The 26,224-nt window shown below is 38.8% G+C and overlaps 1 protein-coding gene across 1 annotated transcript in view; it reads right to left on the reverse strand.

Moving 5' to 3' along the window:
• LOC129245240 (serine protease filzig) overlaps positions 1 to 26,224 on the reverse strand; it is a 97,364-nt gene that overhangs the window by 7,553 nt on the left and 63,587 nt on the right. The window contains exons 2-4 of the mRNA XM_054883284.1: positions 9,229 to 14,346; positions 7,898 to 8,084; positions 7,587 to 7,771 (exon numbers count right to left, since the gene is read on the reverse strand). Coding sequence (XP_054739259.1) covers positions 7,587 to 7,771; positions 7,898 to 8,084; positions 9,229 to 14,346 — 5,490 coding nt within the window. The remainder of the gene's footprint in view (positions 1 to 7,586; positions 7,772 to 7,897; positions 8,085 to 9,228; positions 14,347 to 26,224) is intronic.

Here is a 26,224-nt window from a genome sequence, read left to right on the forward strand (position 1 = left end):
GGTTCTTCAAAGCACTCTGGCCAAAACTGAATGTTAAAAGGACAAAATGTCTGCTTGGATTCAACAGATTAACTATCAGCATCCTCACAGGTGTTATAACGGATCACTGAGCTATTGGCATCCTAGCCAGTAGAAAGGGTGTACCTCATAATGACTTCTGCAGGAGCTGTGGAGATGAAGAAGAAATTGAGTCGGTATAAGACCTGCTCTGTGAATATCCTGCACTTCAAAGAAACCGTGCCAAACAAATATCTTGGCGATTATTTCTTTGAAGATCTGGGAAATTTGCAAAATGTTTCACTGGTGGGACTGATTATCTTCTTAAAATAATCTAAGTGGCTTAAGCAAGAAAAGAAGTCAAATGCAGGTATCACAATGAGCCTCAGGGCCACGGAGTGTCTTGCCTTAGACAAGCAACTTAACTAACCTAGGCTATAAATAGTCCTTCGGCTTAGTTGTTAATACCACGTCAAGCCAGGTCTTCGCTCAGAGATTCGCTGCACTCTTAATCACAAATGCTCAGTACTGGAGTTTGGTTATCCTGCAACCTGACGCCAATTGCGACCGGATTACTGAAGCTGATGGCGGTAGATACTCCTGCTTATTAAGCATATTTAGGCATTTAAATGCACGAGAAACTATAGATTTTATATATGTGTAATACTGCTTCCTCAGTTTCAGATTTCTTTATAAACATAATTTTGGAAAGGATTTTAAAGTTTCAAATTACTATATAAAATTTATAATTTCGTGTGCATGCGAATTTTTTGCTGGAAAAAAGAAAGTTAATTTTTGTCGGTTTATATTTTATCAACACCGATTTACACTTGTTCTGCTGAAACTGTTTATGTTTCCTATTCTCTGCTAACATTCTTATACTCTGCTAACATTGCTATGCTCTGCTAACACGGTTACCACTGTCAGCGTAACATTTTCTGTTACGCTAGCAGAGTCGGGGTAACTCCGTGCTGTTATACAATTCATGAGCCTAATACACTAACAATTACATAGGAACTATAGAATTTTAATATAATATTTAACTATAAGTATAAACTGTAGTTAAAACGGAGTGAAAGTAAATATGTTTCCAAAGTATCCGAAAAAGAGTAGAAGATCACTTTGTAAATTCACCAGTTTTTATGTGAAAAAGAGGAAGAACGCTAACTAGTTATGATTTTAAATTAACTTGAGGAGCATAAATTCGCCATCAGTAGTATTGTAATGTGCAAAAATTATTAGTGTATACAATCCACGATAATTAAGACTACACACAAAACAAAATAGCAACAAATGTGAATGGATCAAAAATACGTTCATGTTCATTATTTGAAAAGCTGTGGGTATATGTTTTATGCTAAATTTTTTCCTCCATATAAATGTTTTATATTTGAAAAAATTGAGCAAATTAAAAAAAATGTACATCAAAATTTTTAACTTTTAATCTAAAACCGCGTTGATTTTTCACATTTTTTTTCATGCGAAGTTTAGCATTTTCTTCCATGTAAATCAACGCGATTTTTGAGCGATTTCAAACTTAGATTAAAAAGGAAAAAATTTTAGTCAATATATTTTTTAAATTTTATGATTTGCATGGTTTTTCTTATGCAATGAACCATATTTTTATAAAAAATTTACGAAAAATTTTTTGTTTCATAAAAAATACAGTTAAAAGACAAAGTCAATTAATTATTTGAGCCCAAGTGCGTATGTACGAGTAAATGTGCTAGAGGATTCCCACCAAATCTGCTGCTTATTTCGGCTATGGTAACTGAATATTGCGGTTCATCACTATGGATGAGACATCCTAAAACAAAACAAGAAGCCTAAGATTGGTGCGAATCTGCCTCTTCGGCTTCGAAACAAGTTCGTGACCAGAAATCGGCCGAGAAGGTGTTAGCATCAGTTTTTTGGGTTTCGAAAGGAGTTTTGTTTGTGGATTATGTGCGAACCGGTAAAACAATAAATTCTGAATATTATTTTAATCTTTTAGTCCAGCTGAAGGAAAAAATTCGTGAAAAAGGCGCAGTTTATTTCATCAGGACAATTCACCGTGGCATTTTGGCAATGGCTAAAATCCATGAATTAAAGTTGGAATTGTTGGAGCATCCACCGTACTCACAAGATTTTGCCCTTAGCGACTTCCACCCATCTACCATCTGTTTCCAGACCTAAAAAAAATCATGCGTGGAAAGCGTTTTTCATCAAATGATGATACAGCTGTGGAAGGGTATTTTGCAGCCCTTCCACATTCTCATTTCAGGGATGGAATTCATAAATTCGAATCTCGTTGGAACAAGTGTATTGATGTTCAGGAAGAATAATAAATTAAACCATAAAATTGTGTTTTTCCTATCGAATCGCAAAACTTATTTAACAGCTTTGTATATGCAATGTTTTTTTTTACATTTTATGATGCAGAAAAGTTTTATAATTTTTTCATATAGAACCAAATGTGTACAAACATACTACGTACATACTTAAAAAATACTTCCTTTTCTATTTTTCCTGTTATTTGCTACAAAAGCTTTTATATGCTTTGAAATACCGTCCAACCCTTATCAGCTGTCTTGCGAGCTGAATGGATTATTCAATGAGTTACTGATAAATTCAATAAATTTGAGTGGTAGTTGCCTTTACAAGCATTGAGTATCGTATGTCAAGTGCAAGGTACTTAAGAGTTTGTACTGAGCAGCGTTTGAAGTATTTTAAAGCCATATGGAAAAATATAAGAAATTACGCCAATAGATATTTTCTTGCTTATTGACTCAATATTCATTCTAAGTAACTTTCAGTCTAACGAATGCAGCCACAATAAGTTTAAGTCAAGACTTTCCTTCGTTTCGTAGAGTGTGCCCAAATTTGTTTGGAAGCGAGAGGAACCTTTGCTTTAGGTGTATAGTTTTGTTACAATACAATGAAAAATTTTCTCTCTACAGACTGTCCGCCTCTGGCTAATCTAGCTTACTTACACTTGTAGGCATTTATTACTGTCTTTTTATCATCATTTACCATCGTTCTTCAATCGACTTTCGTTTTGCTACATAGTAAAAATTTTCTTTTACAACAGTTGAGGTCTTCCAAAATGGATTCGCAATTTTATATCTGGGAATGTTGATAGCTACAGCTCTGGCTGCGCCTGAAGGTATGTTAAATGCATGAAATGTTAACATTTTCTGAGATGTGGTAAGGTAATTTAACCCTTAAAAGCGAGTTGTTGCTATATGTAACGAATTGAAAACTAGCTCTTACAACCAATTAGCTTAGTTTCCTTCAACTTAGTCTGAGCTAGAGAAGTCAATAACAGGATTTCGGTCTTTATTGTGTCCTGTGCCTTTCAGGACAACAATAAAAAATGAGTAAGTGTTAACTTGAATATTCGCAAGTGATTATAAACCTATAACTTGGCAGGTAAGTTCGTGAACATTTTTTTTGAAAATTGCAAACCACTTCTAATTTATTTAAGCAATGATAATTTTAAAGAGGAACTAACCTTTGGAGAAATGTGTTTACTATTTGCTATGATCGCCCTTGCCATTTTTCGCATAAAATGAAACCAATTGTAGAAAGGGTCAGATGATAATTTTTTTATTATTAGATTACCAAATTTTTTTTATTATTGAATTACGAAATACTAAAATTTTTTTTTTCCAAAAAAGAATAAAACACGTACTTATTTTTGCCTTTTTTACTTTTACAATTTCAAAACCAACGGAGCAAAATTTACGAAGAAGTTATCAGTATTTGAGCGTTCGTTGCTCCAGCCCGGTTTTTGAAAAATAAATTATTTTTCTTTTTAATTGGCGCGATAACTGCTTCCACGATTTTGTCCGAATTTAACAAAGTGCGCCAGTTGGATACATCAAGTGAAACCTGATCTTTCCAATGCAGAGGAGACCTTCCTCTTCCTTTGCTAAAACCAGCAGATATCGAATACTTTCAGAGCCGGAGCGTTTGTGTCCATTCGGACGACATGACCCAGCCAGCTGGATCTATATTGGCTGCGCTTTGTCGTAAAGCTCATACAGCTCATCGTTCCATCGCCTGCGATATTCGCCGTCGCCAACGTGCAAAGGTCCAAAAATCTTGCCCTCAAACACTCTAAACGTCGCTTGATCGGATGTTGTCATCGTCCCCCGTCATTTCATATGCATCCTTTCCCTTTTCTACTCAGCCGTTGTTCAGACGGTAATGAAGTAACATGTGAAGTGATTGCGTTGATTTTTTCTCATACGAGGGTTGCCTTGTATATTTAGTGCCTTTGCTACACTACGTGTGATGAGCTGTAGTTCACTATTTTTATCGAAAATATATTTTTTTTTTAACATAAAGTTGCATACAATATTTTCACTTCAGTGAGCTGAACCACTCATCTCGCCAAAAAGATGGACTCAAGTCGTGCACATCTTCGTGCGCTGATTTATTCCGAATTTCGATGTGAATTATCGAGACAGGAGTGCATTGATGAACTTATTTCCACTTTTCGCGTTGAAGCACCACACTTAGCCAGTGTGAGACGCTGGTACAACGAGTTCCAACGTGGCCGTCGATCTTTGCAGGATGAATTTCGCGAAGGCCGTCTAAAAACGGCGGATACGAAGCAGCGCTCAAGAGAATGGGTATTCCAAGACGAGCTTAATTCAACAAAATTTGTTCGCAAAAATAAAACATCACATGTGCAACAACGAGTTTGTATTAAATTTTGCGTTAAACATGGATTCAATGGTGCGAAAACCTTAGAAATGTTGGGAAACAGTTGCGGTAATGATACTCTGAAAAAAAAAAAACAGCCGCTTACGGGTGGACATTGTATTTCATGATTTGAGTTTAGGCCGTGTTGCTGCAAAGTTGGTCTCAAAGCAATTGAATTTTATGCAAATAAGGGACAGCATTGATGCCGCCAATGACTTGATTTCCAAGACTGAATGCGTGGAAACACTTATCAGCCATATCATTACTAGAGATGAGACGTAGGCTTATGAGTACGACATGCAATCCAGGCATCAGGCGAGTGAGTGTAGAGTTCCGAATGAACCAAAACCGAAAAACAAGTCGTTTTCAGTCCAAAAAGAAAGTGATGCGCATAGTTTTTATGGATTACAACGGTATTAAACACTACGAATTTTGGTCAGAAGGTCAGACAGTTAATAAGGACCAATATTTGGGCGTTATGAGGCGTTTATGTGAAGCAATTCGTCAAAAAAGAAAAGATTTGTGAGGAAACAACTCATGGATTTTGCTCCATGAGAACGCACCATCGCACACTGCCATCATTCTCTGTGAATTTGTGATCAAGTACGAAACGAATATCATCCAACAGTCATTAAATTAACCTGATATGGCTCTCTGCGATTTTTTTCAAAAAAAATTTTATCGAGTTACAAAACCACTATGGGGAATGCTCTTTAGCAGCCGCAAGGAAGTAACGGAAAAATCAAAGACGGTTCTGATGGCCGATACCGAAAACAGAGTGCCAGAAATGTTTCAAGAGCTGGATCAAACGCTGTCATAAGTGCATTGAAGTTGATGGGGGGAGTACTTTGAAGGCGATAATGTGAAGCTGTTGCGCAATAAAATTGTATTTTAAATTATCTGCATATATTCCGGGAACTGTTTGATCAAGGTGTATTACTAGAGAAACTTGAAACAGTCAATTCTGAGTTTTATGCAACCATTTGTTTGTCAGAAGTTTTTGGAGAACTAAGGAAAACCAACCGCCGACGGCGAATCATTCTTCACCCAGTCAATGCGGAGTCTTACGTATTTGCTCACAAAAGAACGTTTTTGAGCATTCAAAAGATGAAATTAATGGGTTATTCGCCTTGCAGCCCTGTTTTGGGAACTAATGATTTCTTTTTGTTTCTGAACATCAAAAACAAAATGCGAGATCAACGTTTTTCAACGCATTTAGAAGCTGTTGAAGCCTTTAAACAGCTCGGTTTGCAAAGTAGCAAAAGGGATTAGAAAATTGAGTAACCCCTCGCCGTGTCTTAACGAGTCTGACTCGTGATGAAAATTTTAGTCTAAACATGAATATGAGGGCCCAGGTTCGTGAATAGATCATCAGGTCAAACGTAAATATCACTAGCCGAGGTCGTGTACAAATAGTGGAATCAAACATAAACATCACGAGCCTGGGACGTGATTGTATGCCACCAGAGTCTAATAATAGCTGTTACAAGGTAGTTTATATTATTTTGATCTGTTTACCACGCGTTGACGCGTAATACTTGGGCCCGAGTTTCGTCGAGCTAAATGGCACGGCAAGGGGTTAAGGCGAATGCATAATATTTTGTGCTGCATTATTTTACTTCTTTTTAATATGGGCGCAAAATATAAAAAGCCGCCCTCGTATCACCAACACAATCTCAGTTTTGTCGTAGAAACCGCTGTTACTCTGCTGTTACGCCAGCAAATCAGCTATTCCTTCAAAAACTCGGTGAGCCGGTTAACGGTCCGATGTTGGTTACAGCTTTAAATTTGCTGTATCGTGCACGGGAGCTCTGGCATGTGGACCGCAAATAACTGTTTTTTGAGGCGCTTCCGGAATTCACTTCCACTCGCTCAATTTATAATATTTTGCTATGAAAGTTTAGGAAAATAATTTTTCGTTGCAACTTTACTGAATAAACTAACACTATTTTCAGCGCCAAAAATAGCTTAAAAAACATGCAATTTTCACCGATTTAACATTATAACTTCTTGTCTTTATGATCAGAAAGTACCGGGAATGTTTAAATAAAACAAAACAGAGGCAAATTTACTTTATCTCCTTCAAAATATGACCCGTCTGAAGCAACACACAACGTTTAACCCAGTCCTCCATGCACCCCTGGTAGGCCGACGAAGGGATGGCCTTCAGCTCCTTTGTTGCATTCTCTTTGATCTCCTCTATCGACTGAAATCTCCTTCCACGAAGTGGTAACTTCAACCATTTTCTTTGATCTCCTCTATCGACTGAAATCTGCTTCCACGAAGTGGTAACTTCAACTTGGGAAACAAAAAGAAGTCGCACGGGGCCATATCAGGTGAATACGGAGCTTTCACGATGATATTTACTTGATGTTTGGTCAAAAAATCCATCCAATTTGAGCTCGGGGCGATGGCGCGTTATCATCATGCTAATTCCAAGAAATAATTCTGTGCCCACATTTCCGGCCGGCCAGGCAGACACTAATGATCCGATGGTGCTAAAAAGTGACAGATGTGTGTCTTACAGTCGTACCAGCATAAGAAAAAAATATGGACCGGTTCCCACGTGCGCGGTTAGTTTAAATTAAACATTCCCGATACTTTTTGATCATTGGGCACGATCTTTGGCTTTGATGCAACAACAGCTGCATGGGAATTGGGACAATAAAATGCGATGCTTAATTGTAGTAAGACGTAAATTGCAGTTAAGGATCGGTGGAAATAGACTGTAATCGGTTCTTCACACAGTTGAGCTCAATGCGTCGACGCTGTGAGCCAAGACAAGAGTGGAGTGTTTTTAGCAACTCTAAGTTCATAAAAATTTGAAAAAATAAGCAATATTTCAATTGCCTACCTATTTTTGAAAAGTCCTTATTTTCTAAATTATTTTCACTTACCTATATGCGTATCGAATTGCACCGGACTGTCGAGCTCCAGCAGCGCCAGATCATTTTCAAACGTCGCAGGATCATATTGACGATGGACAATAACGCGTTTCACATTCTTCGTAATAGCGCGTTTACTCTCTAAATCGCCTGAGATATCGAACTCACCCATAACGGCGACTAAAGAGGCCAAGAAGCTGTTGACACATTACGCAAAAAAAAAAAAATAAATATATCAGAAACATTCAAATATGTGGACATTCAAGGATTTATGTATTGTATATTTTATTACACTTCTTCCTTTTCTAACCGCTGCTACTCACCCTGGCTGACAATGCGCCGCTGTGATGACATAACGATTGGTTATCAAGACACCACCACATTTGTTCTTTGTGAATAGTCCCAGCCAAGTGGATTCCCGTACGAGCACTTGCCAAGGGTAAGCGCCGAATGTGGAACCTTTGCCTCCTACAATTCTGCCAGATTTGATGTGTGGCCGTACGCCGCATTCTGTCGATGGGGAGTGAAATGTGAGGTTAGGAGGTAAGGGAGAGTATAGCAACAGCAAAGATGAGTGTTTTGCGAGGTGACGCTGGTTGATGGTTGGTGGCTGTTAATTGTTAAGACACTCGAAATGACAGTGGTGGTGGAGAGTAGTGGTGGTGGTGATGATGTATTGTGCTGAATGTGAGAGTGCTTTAGATGGGCGCAAGGTTCGGTTACTTTATGGAGTCAAGATATTGGCCGGATGCACTTGAATGGGGATCTTTTTTACATGCGCTTGATTTGAAGAAGGTTATACAAGTAAGTGAATTGGGATGCAAGATGGCAAGGCGAGTTGGTGTGGGCAAGTTGGAATGAAGGCAAGTGAGCTCGAAATATGAAGTCTAATTCAACATAGTTCGTGGTTGAACTGAGCTCGTAGAGGGTACTATTGAGTGAGGGCAAGAAAAATGGAAATGAAGAAAGTAGAAAGGGCAAATGGAAAAAGAAGGATTGTGGAAATTTCTTAAGTTCTGCCACTGCTTGAGAAAAGTCATTCAGTATCGGAGTGAGGGTGTTCTTAAGGTGGAGACAAGGTACTAGGTTTGAGAGTATGGATTGCAGGATTTTTTCAAGGTAAAGAAGGAGTTATTTTCTGGAGGAATTGCTAGGGAAATGTTTTTAGAGAAGGGCATATATTTGGTTGAAAAGACGCACTGTGGTAATGAGGTTCGAAAATCATGTAAAATTTGGTGTGTGTATGTGTTGGTGGATGCAAATGTGAAATGTTTATTGTTAATAAAAAATGAGTTAATAATTGATAAGATTAAGTGCAAAAAGCATTTTACAGGTGTTTGAATGTGCAGGTGCGAGTTATTTTTTTGATACATGCATTTTTTAAGTGTGTGTGTGTGGCGTGTGTGTATATTTGTGTGCATGAGTGTATGTCGCGTGCATGCGTGCGTGCGTGCGTGTATTGCGGTGTTAAGAGGATCGTGTAGGTTCAAGGAGGTGAGGGTGTTTGGGAGATTTTAGTGTAAGTGGGGGGTGACAAATTAGAAGAAAAAGAAACAGAGTCGTTTCGGATTCTATGCATGGCAAACTAATTCAACACAAAATATCATAATTGATAATAAAAAATGCTACCACCAATACGGCGGTCGATACTTACTAAATTTGCGTCCACCAACACCGGGTAAAGCCTCATCTTGGCTGCCACCGATCTCATTTTCAGCCGGATTAACATCCTCTTCGTCCTCCTCATCGACCAGCTCATCTTCAGCTGGTGCTTGCGTAGTTGTCGTTGTTGTTGTGCGACGTGCCGGCTTGCGTGTTGTTGGTCTACGTGTGGTTGTGGTGCGACGCGTAACCGGTCGTTGTGTAGACGCAGCTGGCCTACGCGTAGGCTGCTTGGTAGTGACGCGTGTGACGGCAGGCCGTTTTGTGGTTGGTTTAGCTGTAGCGGTACGCGTCGGTTTCCTTGTCGGCTTACGTGTTGTGGCCGCGCCAGCGGCTTGATAAGTGGATACTGGAGCTGCTGGTGCCGTATTATTAACATCGTCAATCATATCGGCTAATGCATCAAAGTTGCCCTGCAGTGATTCGACAATCTTATTCACTAAGGTGTTCATTTTGTCTTTCAGTACGCCATCCTCGACGAAGGCGGGCGTGGAAAGTTCCAGATCGGTGGTGACGGCACTGGAAGTTGCCGACATATTCAAATTAGGATTGCGTACAGGTGGGAAGTTCACAAAGTCGTTGGGCGAAGTGTAGGTCTCCTCTTCCACTGGCGCGCCGAACTTTTCACCTGGTATTGGGAATGGCGGGTAAGTTGGTGTGGGACCATAGTAGCCCGGGAAAGCCGGACGATCATCGGAGGGTACACCGTACTCTGTCTCAGCAATCGATTGTGTGAAGGCAGGATGTACGCCCAGTGTTCCTACATTTTGTGCAATATTCTGCGCGCCATAGTAGCCTGGATCGTCGAAGTCATTGGTTGTGACTCCGGTCAGACCGACATATTGAGGCGTGTTCATGGCCAATTCAGGACGCCGCGTTACCAACGGACTATAAATGTATGACGTGCTGCTAAAGGCGGGCAATGGCGTTGTTGGCGGGTATGCATTGTCACCACCACCGTAGATTGCGCTCACACTGCTTGGCCTCTGTGGCCAGTCGCTGTTTGTGACTAGCGCAAACAGTGTTGGCTTCGGTGTAATAATTCCGTTAGTAGTGGTTATGGGCTTCGATGTTACTTTGACGAAGCCTGGTTTTTTGTGTACATATGTATGTTGTGGACGCTCTGCATATTGGGGCTTCACCTCACCCGCATAAATTTGCGACTGATAATTAGACTGTGCATTTTCTGTTTGCGCTGTGCTCTGTATAAACGAGTCCAATTTGTCATCGGCAACAACGAGTGGCGGCACTTCCGAGTCGTGATAGGTAAGCGTGGTGGAAGAAAGAGACGTAGTGGGTGCCGCATTATATGTATTGGATGCTGCATTCTCCCCGCTTGGTTTGCGTATAATTGTTGGCCGTTTTGTCGCTGCACTTTGTTGTTCGGGGTCGTAGTTCAAAGATGGTTGTGGCGCAGGATAGTACGCATCCGACTCGAAAGTAGGCTGAGGTGCCTTAATGTGTTGATCGTAGACAGCATCGGGCTTATCGTAGTCTTGTCCGTAATCTTCGGAAGTGTGTTTAGTATCTTGGCCGTAAGAGGCGGCTGATAATTTGGTATCTTGCTCGCTTGCAGCTGCAGGTTGTACCGGTTCTGTTACATGACTGATGGGCTTTCGAGTCGCCAACGTGGAAGTGTAGATATTCGTTTGCACTTCGTCGCCGTTGTATGAGTTTGTCAGATGACTGATAGGATTTCTGGTCACAGGCTCCGCATTATATGTGGGCTGTTGTTCTGGTCTTTGATATACAGGCTCTGCATTGAAAGTATTCGTAGCCGATTCCGCATTGTAGTTGCCGCTAGGCTGTTTTTGTGCTGTCGGTCGTTTAACATACGTGGGTTTGTTGTGCTGGTATGTGCTGGCGGGCTGCTTAACAGGTTGCTTGCTAGGCTGTTTGGTCGGTTGCTTGGAGGGCTTTTTGGCAGGTTGCGGTTGAGTGTTCGACACTGGCGCCGGTTTCTTGACGTAACTACTTTCTACATTACTATTGTCGTTATATGTATTTGAAGGTTGTTGCGCTGGCCTATTGTTGGTGTAATCGGGCTCTTGGTAGACATTCGCTGGCTTCTTTATTTGAGACTGCGTTGCGCCATAATTGTTGGCTGGTTGTGGCGGGGCCTGACTGTACTGGCTAGTGGCTGGCCTCACTGTGGTTGGCCTCTTGGCTGTGCTTGGTTTCGTCTTTTTGTTGGTAGTAGGGCGTGCTGTGTTTGGTTTTGGACGTGGTCTCGGCCGCGGTCTTGTACCGCTTGAAGTAATGATACCTGATATAGGACGTGCTGTAGACGTGACAGTAGAGGAGGCACCGTATTGAGGTCGCGGCGGAACTGGTGTAGTGGTTGGAGTTAGATATGCGCTGGTTGTTGCTTTGCTAATTGACGGACGTTGGGTTAGTGTAGTTCCATCGAAGTATTGTATTGTTGTTAAGGTGTCTGGTTTTGGTGTATGGTATGCAGGTGACGATGCTTGCGCATCTTGTACTTTAGTCGTGTGCGAAGAGACCGACACTTCTTGCGGCACATCATTGTAATTAGTAGATGCTGGCAATTTTGGTCCATTGTAGTTTTGAGCATTCACCACCCCAACATATGGGCCAACTGGACGTTGCGGCTTGCCAGTAATAATGGGCACTTGTCCATAACTAGAATCCTCTATTTCTTCTTCTGCTATTTTATCAATAGAGCCCGTGGTGGACACGTGTTGTAGAAGACTACTGCCATAGTTATTGGCCATATCGGGTGCAGTATTACCCTCGTCCTCCATGTGTGACATATCAACCGGATATGCAATACCCATGGCAGGCATTTTGTTGAATTCGTGCGTTTGATGCGCGGATGCTTGCAGCGCATCATTGTAATTATTTGCGGGCATCGTGTGCTCGTCCAGCACAGCAGCAGTTTCGTCTGCATAGTTGACAGCAGTCGTTGAGCTTTGACCGTTGCTGGCGGTGGTGGCGGGTTTTGACACATAGGAGTGCGCAGGCTGCTTTTGCGCTGCATTTGCGTTGGTGCTTACAGACTCCAAATAAGCGGGCGCTTGTGCCGTAACCGGTGAGTAGTTTTGTGCGCTCGATTGTTCATTATCTGTGTAGTAGTCATCTGGACGTTTTGTCTCCAACTCGTCGTAGTAATGAGTCGTTGAACCGCCCATTGAAATTGGCATACTTGCGGTTGTGGTGCCATATGGCTCACTGTCATTGGGTTCATATTTACTAGCAGTAAATGCATCCGCGTCGTATGAAGGTGTTTGTTGAGGTGTTTGATTCACTATGCTGTAAGTGGGACCACGGTTTGCTGTGCTATTTAATTGCAATATTATAGATTCAATTGAGTCGACGTGTGTGGTGATCGATGTGCCAGTTGTAGGCTCCCCATATGCGGGTGGCTTTTTGCTGGCCTGATCTTCATTGACGCTTTGAACTAACGCATATTTGTCTTCTGGCGCTGTTGTCGTGGTTGAGGGTGGGTTATAGCTGATGGGGGATGGCGCTCTGACAGGTGCTTTCATGTATACCGGTTGTGGTCCATAGCCAGTTGAGAATTGTAGATCGTCCTCAATCAAGTCAGCATCAGCACCGGGATGTGTGATGTCGCTGTGTGTGAACTCTCCACCATCAAGTATGAGATGATTGTGGTTGTGTCCATGATGCTGCTGTTGTTGTTGTTGAGGTTTATGTTTTTGTTGTTGTTGCTGCTGTACTGGTTGTGGTCTATGTGGCTGCACTTGCGGTTGCGGTCTCGACATCTGAACGACCTGCGGTCGTGGCCTTTGGCTTTGTGGTCGTGGTTTGGGTTGCGGTCTGGAAGTCTTTTGCTCTTGTGATTCGGGTGCTTTTGAATCTTCTTCTTCGGTGGTATTCTTTTCCCAATCAGTGGCATGCGCAGGATTTTGTGTAGCCGGTAGCTCTTCGAAGGAATTCGACTCTGATGATGAGCTGCTTGGTTCGGTGAGGCCATTAACAATGCGCATTGGTAGACCAGTGGTGGTATGGGAGACCGAGTCATCTTCCATTGGTGGTGGTATTGTTGTGCTTAACAAATCCAAGACGAAATCGTCATTTAGCGGTGGTGGCGATGTGGTAAAGGCTACCTGTGCAGGGCGTGGTTGAGACGTGAGTACGATATTTGTATTCGAAGCAACTTGATCTGTTTGGAGTTCCGCTTCATTCTCTAACTCAACGCTAGAGGAATATGTGCTTACATCGGTACTAGCACTAACAACTTTTACCGGCTCGGACTGCAGTGAACCCTCGCTCGAAAGGTCTTCATTATGTTGCTGTTGAGTTTGTTGTTCATCTTGGTGTTGACTTTCAACTTGTTGGCTTTCGGTTTGTACGGAATGCAGTGTTTCACCATAGGAAGCGGTAGGGCCCACCAGCGGTCGAATCTCATGTTGTGCGCTCTCCAGTGATTCCATTATGTACATAGTGCTTGCATTCGGTGCTGACTCTTGCGATTGTTGATATTTATTACTTGGCGCTTCGTCTTGTTCAGAGTGTTGTGCTTCGTAAGTGCTTACACTGGAGCTACCGCTGCTACTCTCTAACTGCTGATAAACCTTATCGATATTTGTTTGTGTGTAACTATTCTGCGGTTGCTTTAACTCCACAGCCGCCATATTCTCCACTTCACCATAAATGGGTTTTGGCAATTGTGGTTTATATTTATGTTGCTGTTGTTGTTGCTGTGGCTTTTGCGTGCGTTGCGGTTTCGGTTTTGGTTTTGGTTTGATCGTTGGCGGACTGTATTTGGTCTCTTGTGAGTGCTGTTGTTGACTCTCGCCGTATGTTTCATAGGATTGCGCCACCGCTTGTTGAGAGCCTCCATACTCATTTTGCAGTTTTTGCTGCTGATGCTGTTGGTAGTAAGAGTTCTGCGCATCGTTCAGCAGCGTACTCTCGAGATCCTGCTCGCTGGGTATTTGACAGCATGCGCCAAAGAGGAAGCCATCCATGCATGCACCCACCACTTCACCATTGCGTTGCGCGCACTCGTGATTGAACATGCAGATTGTAGGGCCATTTTTGCGGGGGTCACTAATGGCTAGAGTTTTGGTAGCGCGACAATGTTTCGGTGTTATCCGATAGCCGCCAAACAATTTGCGTCCCTCTGAAAGTAGAGAAAATAATGTGGAAATTAGTCACGTAATAATAATAGTTTTAATGAAAACATGAATGTACTAATGAGGCATCTCGATCGCAGAATAGACGAAGTGCATAGTGGAGGCTTTTTGATTTTTCTGGGTAGAACTTGCAAGCAATTTACATGAGTCTTTGGTAGCCCATAATAGGGATGACTTTTAGCAGTTGCCTAATATCGGCTAGTGGACGTATGGGTTCCATGACTACGTTCTATAAGTCCAGAGCGCGAACCCCCCGCGCATAATAGGTTTGGCAGCCGCATCGCACAAAGAGTTAACGATGCCACTTATACCACCAAATGGGTCCATTGTGAGCCGCGGGGGCTGGACTACATTTCCCTCTCCATATTGAACCATCCTGAGCTTCTGACAAAGCGTAAAAGGTAAAGTGTATAGATTATCTATATTCGTTAAGAAGTTTGATTTTAAAAATCGTTTCCTGCTTCTGGCTAGAGCTGGGCATGTGCAAAAAATTTGTTGAATTGTTTCCAACTCCTCCTCATTTCTGCAAATATGAAATAAATATTTGGGAAAGGCTTGCCACCTTTTCAATTTTATTTTTAAGAAACATGTCACATATTTGAACAAAAGGATCAAAATATTTAGGGATTGTTAGGGGTTTTAATGAAAAATATTTTAGAAAAGGGTTGCCACCTTTTCGATTTTTTTCAAAATCCATGTAAAATATCTCAACAAAACGATCAAATTATATAGGAGTTTTTAGTAGCTAAAAAATATTTTAGAAAAGGGTTGCCACCTTTTAATTTTTTTTAAAGACATGTAAAATATCTGAACAAAACGATCAAACTATATAGGAGTTTTTAGCAACTGTAATAAGCAAATATTTTAGAAAAGGGTTGCCACGTTTTAATTCTTTTTTTAAGGACATGTAAAATATCTTAGCAAGAGGATTAAATTATATAAGAGTTTTTAACAGCTTTAATGAACTAATATTTTAGAAAAGGGTTGCCAAATTTTTTTTAAATTATTAAAAAGCGATTTAAAATGTCTCAATACGGATATCAAAATATAATTGATTTTTGACAGCTTTAGGTCAAAAAGTTTACCGCCAAAGTTACAACCTAATTTTTAATATTTTGCTTTATTTTTATTAAGAAGTAAGAAAAAATACATTTTTAGATTATTAAGCGAATACATAAATGAAAAAAATAAATCAATAATAAAATCTCACGTAAAAAAACTCTAAACGAATAAAAGAGTATTTGAATATAGTCAACTTTTCCAGCGATAAGTTATCACATTCCTATGGCAAATTCGCAAGTTGGTGAGCAAATTTCGGTTACATGCACTTAGCACCTTAACAATTTGACCAGTTTCGACTTTTTTTTGCGTTGTTTAATGTTCCCATTTTTTTTCTAAAACCGCAGTCCTTTGTATAACGAAAACCTTATAAATCCTAGTTTCAAATTTTGTACACAAATAAGCAATATTCTGCAAGCTCTGCATCACAGTTCCAAGGTTTTCAATTAGTAATTCTAGAAAAAAAAATTTAGTCTGCAGTTTTATAGTTTATTAAATTTTTGTGTAGTAAAACGCAAGTTTTATAGACCTCTTGAATAAATAAATGAAGAAAGATTGAAGTTGTTAAAAAACTCAATTGTGTTTTTTATAAATTTTTCCTTCACAGTGGCTAAGCATTTCCTTCACATAACGCTCGCAGGACTTTTTTGAAGCCCGGAAATGAGTTGAAAAAAAGAATGTGGAATATAATAAAATAAATTTTTAGCGACATTACTTGATGGAATTTTATGTATATATATATAATTGGCGCGTACACGCATTTTGGGTGTTTGGCCGAGCTCCTCCTCCTATTTGTGGTGTGCGTCTTGATGTTGTTCCACAAATGGAGGGACCTACAGTTTTAAGCCGACTCCGAACGGCAGACATTTTTATGAGGAGTTTTTTCATGGCAGAAATACACTCGGAGTTTTGCCATTGCCTGCCGAGGGGCGACGCTATTAGAAAAATGTTTTTCTTAATTTGATGTTTCACCGAGATTCGAACCGACGTTCTCTCTGTGAATTCCGAATGGTAGTCACGCTCCAGCCCATTCGGCTACAGCGGCCGGAATTTTATTTACTTCATTTTATATTTTATCTGTGAATTCTTTTGTGGTAACGTGTAAATTTGTATATGCGTTAAGAATCGTTAGCAGAAAAAAAGCTTTTTCAAATTTAGATATGGTTTGGCAAGAAGTTTGGTGAGAAAAATTATTTTTTAGTGGAAATACTCATGCAAAATTTTATGTGAAATAAAAAATTCTTAAATTTCTTGTTCATTTCGTTTTTGCTCCTTAATAAATTTAGCTTAAGGACGGAGTTCAATAAAATATTGTTTTAAATATTTAGTCTTCAGGAAGATGACTTCAGTTAGAAGTTAAGATATCGACCCAACAAATAAAAAAAAAAAATCTGCACGTAATTTACAGAAATATCTGTGAAGTTTATAAAAACACTTGTATATATAAAGCACCCAAGTCCGAGTTGGAGCTCTCTACGCCAACCTGAAATTACTATTGTAAAATCCGGACTACTCTCGCGCAGCTGTAACTACAATATTTACAAAACAATATAAAACCAATCTTGACGTATGGCTGTGTGACATCGGTAATGTCAATCGAGGATGAACAAAATCTCCGAACATTCGAAAGAAGAGTCTTATGAAAAGTGTATGGTGTTTGAGGATGGTTGTTATAGGAGCAGATACAACGAGGAGCTGCTAAAGCTCACCCCGAGCTGTAAAGCTGCAGCTTGATGATGATAATGTTGATGATTTATAAATTGAACCCTTTGCGGTCGTATGTCTACTTTATCAAAACGGCGGTTTAGTGCTACTTGAGGAGTGCCAGACCGGCGCTTCAACCATTTCACCATATCAACTCTCAGCCATCAAAGCTTTTTTACCATTCTGGTGATATGTCAGTCACCAAAGCAAGGAACCGCACTTATTTTATGCGGTATTTATTTAATAAATTAATAACTCTTGTTATCCTTCATAATCTTACATGACACCCATGTCCAAATTTAACACGTCCGTAACGGGTTAATCGACACAAATTTTCCTCTTATTTAGCCCAGTAAGTGTGTGTTTAGCCACCTTTCTGATTTACTTCTCTATCATTCGGAAAATATTGCATTTCTACATCCGTTGAATTTATTTTTCTTTTCTCTTCCATAGCAGCAATAAACTATCGCTCACCCTCACTCTCGCTCTTAAAAATTCAATAAATTGCTACCAATGCCCTCTGAAAATTACGGCTTCATAATTTTTGCACCCTAAAAGGAATGTTAAACTGCAATTAAAAAATTCAACGACTTTGCTATGAAATAACATCCAATGAATAGTGCCACCCCAAGGAAGCTTAGTACACTGCAATGGTATGTTGAAAACAAACAGAGAAAAATGAGAAAAAAAATATAACAATGGCTCTTTTAATCGTGCACTTAAATGAAGGGTAACCCCTAATGTTAGCTAACAGTTATGACAATAAGTAGTACAAGTTTACAATCATTTGACTTCAAACACAATTTTATGTCATCACTACACCAATTTACGGCTAAACAAAGGGCATTGAAATCATTAAAATTCCCTTGTACGTTCAAGTAAGACATTTTTTTATGAAAATATAAAAATGGAAAGTAATTAAGTAAAACATTAGTAATGGCGCATAAAGGCTTAAAGAAAAATATGTGCAAGTGCCAATCTTCAGCTGGGATTGTGTATTTAACAGACAGAAGATAGACTTCAGTGACAAGCTTGGATGTCTGTGTAGGTGGAATTTTCTCTCACAGACTTAAAAGGAAATATAGTGGATTTAGTTGTACGGTTAAGCTACACTTGTTTTACCGCGCATAGTTAATGAAGTAAAATTTTAAATTTCCTAAACGAAATTGTAATATCATTTTATGTAAGTGCAGGTATTTCTCGCTCTAATTCGATGTGCTAGTAAAATAAGCGAACTTCATAAATTTATCATTAATTTCATACAGCACCAAAACACATTTGCTTCCACTGTTTGTTTAGCTGCTATTGGTGAGTAGCTGCTGCAGATCACAGTTCTACATTGATTTGTGTAAATCATACCCAGTGTGTGGCGGGCGTAGTGAAAGGTTGAAGCTATGCTTTATTTTCGTCTTTTGATCTTTTTAATTCCCCGTTTGTTAGTGCTTTGTTTGCCCGTTGACTTCATTACATTTCTTTATTTCGCCTCATTTCACTTCACCATGATTTATGAGCTGTTTGTATTATTTCGAATGGGACGAGTGGAATTGTGTATAGATATTTTTTTTGTAATTTTGAAGTATATGTTTACATGCTGTGTTAAACAGGTGTAAATATAAATAAAAGTTAGAAATGTTATGTCTATTAAACTGCAATGGGGGCAAAGCCTAGCGGTACGATAATTAAAAGGAAATTAATTTTTCTATGAAAAATACCCACTTTGTTTGGTTTTCGATGCCTCAATTGATGGCATATTTAGAATATATTTAAGAACTTAGAAACATATTTGTACAGTAGACCGAAGGGAGATCGTTGCACACCACAGGGGGTGAAGTGTTCTTCTTCTTCTTTATTGGCTATTCGTATTCGATTGCTGCAGATTTTGGAGCTCTACAATATGAGAAGTTTGAATGCCCCTCGGGGTTTGAGCTTCAGAGCTTACTTAGATTCGCAAAAGACGCAGGCTTATTACAAGAAGCCTTCAAGGAAACGTAAGGGTCAAGCTCTATCTGGTATCACTAAGGACCAATAGGTCTATGTGATGACTTTCAGCCAACCAAGTCAACCGAATCTAATCTAAAAATGTATAATATTATTAATTTTTTTTTAATTTAAAAAACTATATTTGACAATCGTTCGCGCTCTCTTGCAATTTCCAAGTGGTGACCCGCATGTTGTATACCGGCCCACTGCTTTATCTTCCTCAACCAAGACAACTGGTTACCTCTGCTTTCTTCGATCTTGTTCCGCAATATGCGTTTTAGCAGTTCATATTACGGATTTCGCAGAATATATTTGATACTCCTGAGTAGCTGCCTGTCACCGTGAACTTTTCGCAGCCCTTCTTCATGAGAAACCCGTTCGATCCAGGTTATTTTAAGTAGTCTCTGGAGAAGCCACGTTTCAAATGCTTCCTGTCTATTCATGTCTGACAATTTTGTGTTTCATATTTTGAAGAACTGACCCTACATAGAATTTATGAAGCGGATTTTTAGTTGCAGATTTTATGCTCCATATTTTCATGCCAATTAGCAAAACTGACCACACATAGAATTTTATGATTTTTAGTTGCAGACTTTTTAGGACTTTAAAAGCGTTTTTGCGAGGAAATTTTGAAATACTTTTTTTCCGCCTTTCAACATTTTTCGTCATGTCTTCGCCATTTACTGTGGGATCTTAAAATGTGATGTATCGATGTTTTCGTCACAAGCTGATACATTTTTTTATTTCAAAGTTCAATGACCTCAGTTACCTTGTTCTAGATTAATACACCATGGCTCAAGTACCACACTTTGTGCAAATTAAAATAAATATTTAAAAAATTTCACTTAAATTTCACACTGTTTAATCAAAATCTTTAGAAAAATTTTGAGTATGTGGTTTTTTAACCCATTGAATTTTAATGTAATAAAGAACAAGTTTGAAGTGGGCCAAAAATAGTGTGGATTTTTAACAAGTTTTTTTTGGCGGTCCTGTGCATTTTCTCTATATAACGAATGCTTAACGTTTCAAAATTAAATTAAAAAAAATAAATTGTCAAGGCTTGCTGAAGTTATTTAACGCACATTCCTTTTCAAATACTCATTAAAAAAAATATAATAAAAGGTGGCAACCCTATTCAATTTTTTTTATTAAAACTATTTTAACGGCTTTCGTTGCGTACCTAGGTATAATATAACAGCTAAATTATATAATACTTTTTTTTTGTAAACGGACGGCAACGCATTTGTATTGGGAAAAATACTAGCTCACAACATTTAAACCTTCCTAAGGATTTGAAGCCGATTTCGCACTTTCCTTTTCAAATAATCTTTAAGAAATATATAAAAAGATGGCAACTCTATTTAATTTTTTTTTTGATTGAAACTGTTTTAACAGCCTTCGTTCCATACCTATTATATAATAGCTAAATTCTACAATACTTTTTTTTTTGTAAATGGACGGCAACGCTTTTGCATAAAATGTCTAGTTTAAGGGTGTATCTAACAGCTTTCGTCCCGTACTAATAATGTAATATAATTCTAATATTGTATTATTTAATTATCAAAAAAAAAAAATAATTTAAATCTTTAAATAGGTGGCATCACTACTTGCGAATTATTCCGTATCTTTTCCATTTTTCCCGAGTTATATTCGCTAAAAAATTAAGTAATACATATCTTTCTCAAACTCCTTTTATTAGATACCAAAAATGTATTAGACCGGAAAAATATTTATTAAAAAGGTGGCAACCCCATTAAAATTATTAGTTTTTAATTAAAACCATTTTAATAACTTTCGCTTCACACCTATAATATAATAGATTTTTTTGAAATGGATGGCAACACTATTGTATAATATGTCTAACAGTTTTCGTTTCACACCACTACTGTCATATAATCTGTATATTAATTGATTACCAAAAATAAATAAGTTAAATTTTTAAATTTTTTTATCGTGTTAATATTGGGCCCTAATTCACTGCAACCTCTGACTAAATAATATGTAGATGTGGTCTATTGAGCTTGACCGCGAGTCTGTAATGGGAGGTCTCTGATGAATTTGAATACTTCCTCAGGTTTTTCGTTCTATTTCATCACTGGATTTAGAGTCGAATATTCTAGGAGTACAAGTTTTTGTCTTGCGAGTGCGGCACATACGCAAAGGATGCGCTCGGGATTTCAACTTAACGCTCGCAAAAACGGTTGCCACTTGTTTCGACTAATCTTAGTTTCTTGAAATGATACATTTTTTTTGCTTTTGTTTTCCTTGTTCACTCCTCTCGGGAGCATAGAGCCTCAACAAGTCTTGTCTTGCGTTGGTTTCGTGGATTTATTTTGCTATCTGGCAGAGTAGGTGATTAGCCTGCCGCTAGCTGTCCTAAATAGTGGGAATACGTACCAGTCGCTGCTTAGGAACAACGCCTTCTTACTGCTTGGGGCGCCATCTGTGTTTCACATTTTCCTGTCAGAAGGATCGCACAGATGGTTGAGGACTTCACTAAATTTGGTGTGTCTGCGCTTTTACCGCTATTGGCCGCTTCCTCTTGCTGGCCCCACTGACGCAATGTGAGTTTTTCTTTGGTTTTACTTGTTTTAGCAGTCACAATGCAAATAATGCGCCGACTATTGTGCAGGAGTAAGGATGGAAAGGATAAGTATTTGGGTCTGAGGAGTGAGCTTGTTTTTTGTTTTTCAGAATTTTTTTTTGGTTTTAGAAACAGGGAAAGTAGGTAAATTTGCTAAAGTGCGAGGACCGTGCTTTATGTGGGACTCGAACCCACTACCTCAGGGATGGCGGGCTAGTGCAGTTACGCTAGACTACCGAGGCCGAAATGATAAATAAGACCACAATATTCCGTACAGTATCGAGTTATAGTTCGTAAGTTCACTCTATACACATCTAGGAGTCATTTGTTGTTCTTTTGGGGGAAGGATAAACTGTTTAGTCGGGCTCTGTCTCCGATTCTCCATTACAAGATCATGCATGTTCTGCTGTAATGAAGAGGAGTCTATGCAACACTTTATTACCAACTGTGAGGCAATAGGCCACAGGAGATACAGAATTCGTACCTACTAGAGGAGGAAGTCCTACGATCTACTGGTTCGATTCCTCGGTATATCAAATAATTATAATTAAGTAATAGAAGCGCATAATAGATCAATCTGGCCGCAGTGCTTAAAGGTCTAAGCCGAACCCGTTCAACTATTACCATTACCATTCAATTCTCTATTCAGTGTCATAAGAATTCTTTGTCTTCACACTCTTCGATAACTTCTTTCATGTGCGATTTGTGTAGAGTAATTTTTATATTTCCGAAAATTTATTTGTTAAAAAAGTGAAAAATATTTGCATTTACGATGTGAAAGTTTTCAAGGCATAGATTTTCCTGCGCTGTTTACTGTTGCATTAGAAGTAAAGCAAATTTTAAGTGCTAAAAGCAATTTTGAGTTACACAACAAGAAGAATTTTGAAACCGCACGCCAGATATGACTAGTAAAAGGCTAGCAAAATAATGCAGGTATTTTTAGTTTTTAGTACAGCGCAGCCGCTTTACTTTTAAAATTAGCGCATCCGCATTCGTAAGAGCATCTACTTGTACATAGGCATTTCTACATTTATGTATATATCTCGAAATTGTTTTCACGCCTGTATGGATTGGTCTTTCGTATCACTGACGCGTGCGCAGTTGACCCAGTTGCAATAGGAATAATTGAAGAATGAAATCAAAGTGATCTGACTGACAGACTCAATGATCAGTTGACGCCCCATATATAACTATACAACTGCCTGTGTATGTGTGTTGGGGTCTACCAGAAAGTATGTGTGTGTGGGCAGCGATGCTGTGGCCAATATTTCTGTGTGATAAGCATTAAGAAGTAATTAACACGTTGTTAATTAAAAAAAATAAGAAAAAAAACACTTATTGACTTAACTGCATTAGAAAATTAGGGCGCAAACAAACCGCAACTGGTTGGAAGTGAGTCAAATTTTTTTTCTTAGAAATCAGTTTAGTTACTTTAATTATTTTCGATTAGTGAATAAAATGAAAGGGAAATTATTTCGTATGCAAAAACAACGAAGAACTTGCAGAGACTGCGAAAAAAGAAATCACTTTCGTCATTTCACTTTGCTATGACCCAACCCACAGTCGGTAAGTTCCAACAAACTCGTACACACAATCGAAAGTAATTTGCCAACTGTCGATTTTTGCTTGCGCGCGCGCGAAAGTGCTTTACATACATACATACACTCATGCATACATACGTACGTACACAAAAATACACATTTACGTGTACATGAATAGCTGTACGTTTCGGCTAGCGCATCTGCAAGTCACAGATATAGATTTTTTGCAAGCGATAAAGTGAAAGTAACTGACCGGTGTAATGGGTATAAAAACACCCATTTGACGGCGAGCCGATTGAGCAGTTTGGTGAATACATATACATACATACGAGTATGCGTGTGTGAATGTATGAGGTGAGTGTGTCTGCTTGGAAATTAAGAATTTAATTGCCAGACTCGTACAACTCCATGAAACAAAGTAGTCAACGACCAGCCGTATGGATGAGCATTTAATTTTGGAGGCGCTAACGTTACTAATTGCCTTTGCGTTGTTTTTGTAGTTAAAAAATAAAACAACAGCTTTCATTTATTTGCGCTTATTTGTATGTAATTGCATGTGTATAAGTACATCAAATATTGAATGAATGAGTTGCCAATTTCGACGACCGCAACGCTTTGGGAAAAGTAAAAAGTCGTTAAGTGCGAAATTGCGCTTTTATGAGTCTTTACCGTTTTATGGTATTTCCGTTCTTGTTATTGTAAAATATTTGATACAAGTTTATATCAGCATAAATGGAAATTAGGGATGTCACTCCCGTGACTTCTTCAAGTTATTTATTTCATATTAAATTCATATAATTACAATGGCATAATAATACCAGGTTGTGCAATACGCTTTGAGGCTCGATAAGAAAAACACAATTTTATGGTTTGCAATGCACTTTATTATTCAGTATAGGCTGCCTGAACGTGCACTTGTTTCAACGAGCTTCCAATTTATGAATTCTATCCCTGAAGTGAGCATCTGAAAGGGCTGCAAAGTACGCTGCCACAGCTATTATGACCTCATCATTTGATGAAAAGCGAAAAACGCTTTCGACGCAAGCATTTTTGTAAGTCTGGAAACAGATGGAAGCCACTAGGGGACAAATCTGGTGAATACTGAAATCTGGTGCATACTACAACAATTCGAACTTTAATTCATGGATTTTAGCCATTGTCAAAATGCTGCAAAATGCGCTTCCGCTGCTGTTATGACCTCATCATTTGATGGAAAATGCTTTCCCCACATGTTTTTCTTTAGGTCAGGAAACAGATGGAAGTCGTTAGGGGCAAAATCTGGTGAATACTGAAATCTGGTGGATGCTCGAACAATTCGAACTTCAATTCATCGATTTGCGCCATTTAAAAAATGCTCTTTTGATGAAAAATAATTTTTTATTTTGCAAACTGCGTGTTTTTTAACGAATTTTTGCCTTCAGCTGGTCTACAAGATTACAATAATATTCAAAATTTATTGGTTTAAGACTTTGCAAGTAATCCATAAACAAAATTCCTTTCACATTCCTTTCGCATTTCAAAAAACTGACACCTTCTTAGCCGATTTCTAGACACGAACTCGTTTTGGAGCCGACAAATCAGGCTCACCCCATTCTTTAACCTCTTCTTTTTGATTTAGAAAAATGGCGATAAACCCAAGTCCCATCCGTAGCGATGAATCGATGCACAAAATCCACTTTATAAATTGACTCACAAAATTAACTGTTCAAAAACGTTCTAAATGTTGGTGAGAAAGTCATATTCGAATGTGTTTTTGTTCCGGTTTTAGCGGATGTGTCAATGAGTCAAAATTATGCTTGCATTGCCCAATGCGATATCCCTAGAGCGTCTAATAAATCTGTAGCAGTCACTTGACGATTTTCCAATACGATTTCCTGTACTTTTTCTACGCTTTGTGATGTTGTTGCTATTTTTGGACATCATTGGCGTGGATGGTCTTGTATTTAATCTGGATGTTCCCAGGCTGGAAATCGGGTTTCTTTCAGTTTATTTTCCGCCTTTGGAATGGATTTCAGAATATCAGTCACTGAAGCATTCTTGATTTAATTCGTATAGATGAAAGATGTGCAGTCTTGTCTTTGCCAAGGCAATACAGCCGCACAAGATGTGCTCTGTGGTTTCATTATTCTCAAGACAAAGTCTATACACTGTCTCACTTGATCAATGTGATTTTTTGAGAGGTGGCAATTTAGGTAATTGTGAACTGTCAGAAAACCAACTACATATTTTCCTTGCGTCTACTTAACCCATGTCATGCAATCTCCTATTGTAAGTAAAAGTTCTTATAAGCCGTTTGGCTTGACGCAGTTTTTGTGTGACTTCCTAATGGGTAATTCCTTGAGAATTTTTCCAACTTTTTACCCTGCATTTAGCTTCTGGCCAGTTGATACCACAGTAGCTTTCTGGACCGTGAAAATATGCTGAAGACTCTGTCCTAGCGAGTTTATCAGCAATTTAATTACCTTTCATTTCAGAGTGACCCGGAACACAGAAAAGTACATTTTTGTTGGTTGCGCTAAGTTGGTTTAGGTTGTTAAGGCATTTGTAGACTAGTTTCGATTCCAAAGCATGTTAAGCTAGTGATTTGAATACAGCTTGGCTGGCTGAGTAAGTGGTTATGTGTGCACCCTTATTGTCACTCATGTGATTTGCTCTCGCACAGATTGAAATTGCTTGCATTTCAGCCTGAAATATGCTAGGCCATTTACCCATTGGTTAGAAGATTTTCTTGTTTGGCACATAGATTTCAGCACCGACTCGAGTTTTTCTTTTTGAAACTTCTGTGAACCATTCGAGGTTCTTCTGTGAATCAGTATTTGTTTTCGAAACTTCTGTGAACCATTCGAAACTTCTGGAATCTGAGAATATAGTTTCCATTCATCGCAGTCTGAGATTATTCATTAAAAATAAAATTAAAAAAAAAAAAATTTAATAAAATTCAAATAAAATTAAAAAAAAGGAAATGCACTTTTCTGCTCAAAGTGAGATCTCCTGGGA

Source organism: Anastrepha obliqua, chromosome 4, assembly GCF_027943255.1.
Source record: "Anastrepha obliqua isolate idAnaObli1 chromosome 4, idAnaObli1_1.0, whole genome shotgun sequence".
Classification (NCBI taxonomy): Eukaryota; Metazoa; Arthropoda; class Insecta; order Diptera; family Tephritidae; genus Anastrepha; species Anastrepha obliqua.